At 41.8% G+C, this 3,114-nt stretch overlaps 1 protein-coding gene across 1 annotated transcript; it reads right to left on the reverse strand.

The window, feature by feature from the left end:
• Positions 1-720: 720 nt before the first annotated feature.
• On the reverse strand, positions 721-1,613 carry LOC147463290 (uncharacterized). Its single transcript, XM_086528376.1, has 4 exons — positions 1,528-1,613; positions 1,226-1,381; positions 973-1,115; positions 721-854 (listed from the first exon to the last, which is right to left on the reverse strand). The coding sequence occupies exons 1-4, from the start codon at positions 1,611-1,613 to the stop codon at positions 721-723; spliced, it is 519 nt and encodes a 172-aa protein (XP_086384502.1).
• Between the last annotated feature and the right edge of the window lie 1,501 nt (positions 1,614-3,114).

The following is a 3,114-nucleotide window of genomic DNA, read 5'->3' on the forward strand; positions in this document are numbered from 1 at the left end:
TCATAGAGAGAAATCTGTTAAAAATAGGTGAGAAAATCCACCCACAAGGAGCTTTGGACGGCTTACCATATGGCAAAAAATATATAATTGCTATATATTTTACTAGTTTCAATACACACATCTAGCAAAAGTGCACACTAGTAGGTGTGAGAATACTCCTAGATGCATCAAGTAGCAATCTTTTTACCATATAGTAAGCTGAGTAGCTATATGGTAAGATAGTTGCTAGATGAATCAAGAGAGTACAAGCTCACTTGCTAGTTTGAGATGTGTTCGGAAGCTAGTAATACATCTAGCAACTCAAAGATATGACATAGTAGTTCATCTAGTAACTTCATAACAAAACGTGGTAATCCTCCTAACCCTACTGAATGTGTCTCCTAAAATTACCTCAACAGCCCTACCTTCTACTGAAATTCCTCATCCTACAACCTGTGAAATCCACACTTTCAAATAATCAATCAACCCATGGCACTTGAAACAATCCACAACAAGAGACATGACTCACAAGTAACATGAACCACTACACACCCACACAAAACTATGGCCGGATGTATTGTGCCCGGCTCACAATCAACTTATAAAGCCTTTGGCCTTATAAAACAGTGGTCATACACTAGAATTCAATACTAGACGACTCCCACATGCAATAGTGCAGATCCATAAGAAATCTCCCCATCGCATACATCAACCCACGATGCAAGCTGCAAATTCCACCTGCTACTCCACAACCAAACCACAAGGGGTTACCCTTGCAAACTCGCATTCTCGGCCTCGTGGGCAATTCCGATAATGGCGAGCATGCTGATATGAAAGCTTCAGAAGAGCCAACTCCAAGTCTCTCACATCCAATCCTAACAAATTACCATTAATACAAATGACAATGTTATAAAGAATCAAATGACAACATGCGCAGGCAGTATCACGCATGTAGTTTTATAGTCGTTCATAAAACTAGAGCTACTAACATACTAGCATCATGTCCCATCTCCACTAGATTGGATGTTGCATCTGGCCCATCCTTACTAGATGACAGCAAATGCAAATGCTTGGCCGTATTTCTTGTGCGTATCCCAAAATCCGGATTAGCACCAGGCCATACACTCCGCATCTCCCTGTTATTTTCACCATGGAACATGCACACATCAAACCCAGATATAAGAGCAAATTCTTGTATCATACACAACTACGCATAAGCAAAACAAGACAAAGAGACATCACAGGCCTTAAAAATGTGCGGGCGGCATTTCTACTATAACGAGGAAGGTTTTCTAGCGCTCGCTTAAGCTCTACATAATCTGGAATGCGCTTCAAAGTGCATATTTCGCCACCATTCTCAATGCGCAAAGCAAGTGAAATTTTTTGTAGTCGGGAGGCTATCCTGTAACACACACAAAATTTTTCCATTGAAAAGGAATGTATCATAAATACACAAATAGGGCTATTAATATGTCCAATAGAATCACAAGACGTAGTTTGAGACGAATTTTAGTGCGTCAAAGCATTAAATTGCTTCACAAAATTCACCTGTGATTGTGCATCACATCTTGAAAAGCTTCCTCCAACTCACTTTGGTAAATACCCAACACATCCACTATCTTAGAAATGCCCATACTCTGCAATTTCTGTTTCAAAAAGTTGAGAATTCATATGACCTTGAGATGCAACACCCGTGAGATAATTTTGTTCTAGAATCCCTTCGCAAAGCATGCACATGCACTCATGAATCAAGCATAGAATGCACATCCAGCATACGCTTGGATTCTAGAGGCGACGGAAGCAAAATTGACACCATGCAAGAGCTTCATACCTTTTGTTCAGGGATCTGAGTGGATGGGGATGAGGGGAAGCCCTAATTTTAGGGATGCATCATCAACAGAGAGCATTTAAATTCACAATAACATAAATGGGTCGATATACCCACACATGTATCTGCATTTAAAATTGATAGATATTATATGTCTATGCTACACATACATAATCCATCATCAAATTCCACTTGGGGGCAATGTTGCCACAATCACAGTAGACCCACCAAGGTAATCTAGGATCATGTAGCCATTCACGAAGTGGCCTGTGGTAGTGTAGGTAGGAAAGTCCAAGCCATAGGGTGGATGGTTCGCTTTCGCAGTGTGCGCAACCCATTAACAATATCATGTGGAAACATTACAAATGTTCAAGGCAGTTTTGCTTCTACAAAGGCAAAATTCTATCAGAACCACATACCTGAAGTTGATGGGGAGATAGAAGTCATAGGCAGTCTCGGAGTCGCTCAAGTCAAGTATTTGGCTGTTGTACTCGATGTAGTGACGATCGAGAAATGAGAAAAGCATATGTTGTGGCTGCTAAACATTTGTTGTGTCTCTCATCTATATCTACTCGGTATGTCCTTGATCATCAATGCGGTCCTCAGTTGTCTAAGAATCACCTCCCCTTTCATCATCCTCAAATTGAGGATGTCCTTTGAGCTTCAGATACTTTTGAATGGCTCCACATCTGTCGGAGGCAGGAAAACTACAAAAGCATCATCGGTGCCACAAATGTGGCTCGTGTATGACCACATGGTACATCTTCAAAGGCGATCTTACAATTTCTCCTTGGACCGGCGATAGCACCTTTCATATGATTCACAACATAACCTCTTTCATGTTTAAAGTAGCATCCCCGACACCTTGAAATGGCACCATCTGGACCTAAGATAGCATTGGGCAACACAATCGCACTCCTATTTGGGAAGGGCATAATGTTTCCTCCTGAATTCCATTCATGTTGGGGAGGTATGACCATGCCATCCACTGGAAGGAAGGTCCATCTTTGATGGACCATGCATTAGTTGCATGTGAACAAGAGGATTCATAGCCCTGACTAGGCAAGATTGATTGGGTATGTTTTTCATTGGTCCTCCTTGCCTGCAAAGCTCTATCTTAACACATTTCCCACATACCTGTTTGCCATTTAAGGCAGCCCATACAGCTTCTACAAAATTGTGCTGCATCACCAAGCCTGCCATTTGCAGGGTGGCTCGCAGGGGAGGCGTGAAGCGTATTAGTGGCCTCATCTACGAGGAGATGCATGGTGTTCTCAAGATCTTCTTGGAGAATGTCATTCGGGATG

The sequence above is a fragment of the Adiantum capillus-veneris genome, chromosome 2, assembly GCF_014529385.1.
Source record: "Adiantum capillus-veneris isolate H3 chromosome 2, ASM1452938v2, whole genome shotgun sequence".
Classification (NCBI taxonomy): Eukaryota; Viridiplantae; Streptophyta; class Polypodiopsida; order Polypodiales; family Pteridaceae; genus Adiantum; species Adiantum capillus-veneris.

Excerpts from the sequence above, each read along its gene's own strand:
- LOC147463290 (XM_086528376.1), bottom strand. The coding sequence starts at position 1,613 with ATGGGCATTTCTAAGATAGTGGATGTGTTGGGTATTTACCAAAGTGAG. Across the intron at positions 1,116-1,225 it reads GCCGCCCGCACATTTTTAAG|GGAGATGCGGAGTGTATGGC; the intron begins GCCTGTGATGTC and ends TGAAAATAACAG. Across the intron at positions 855-972 it reads GGAGATGGGACATGATGCTA|GATTGGATGTGAGAGACTTG; the intron begins GTATGTTAGTAG and ends GTAATTTGTTAG.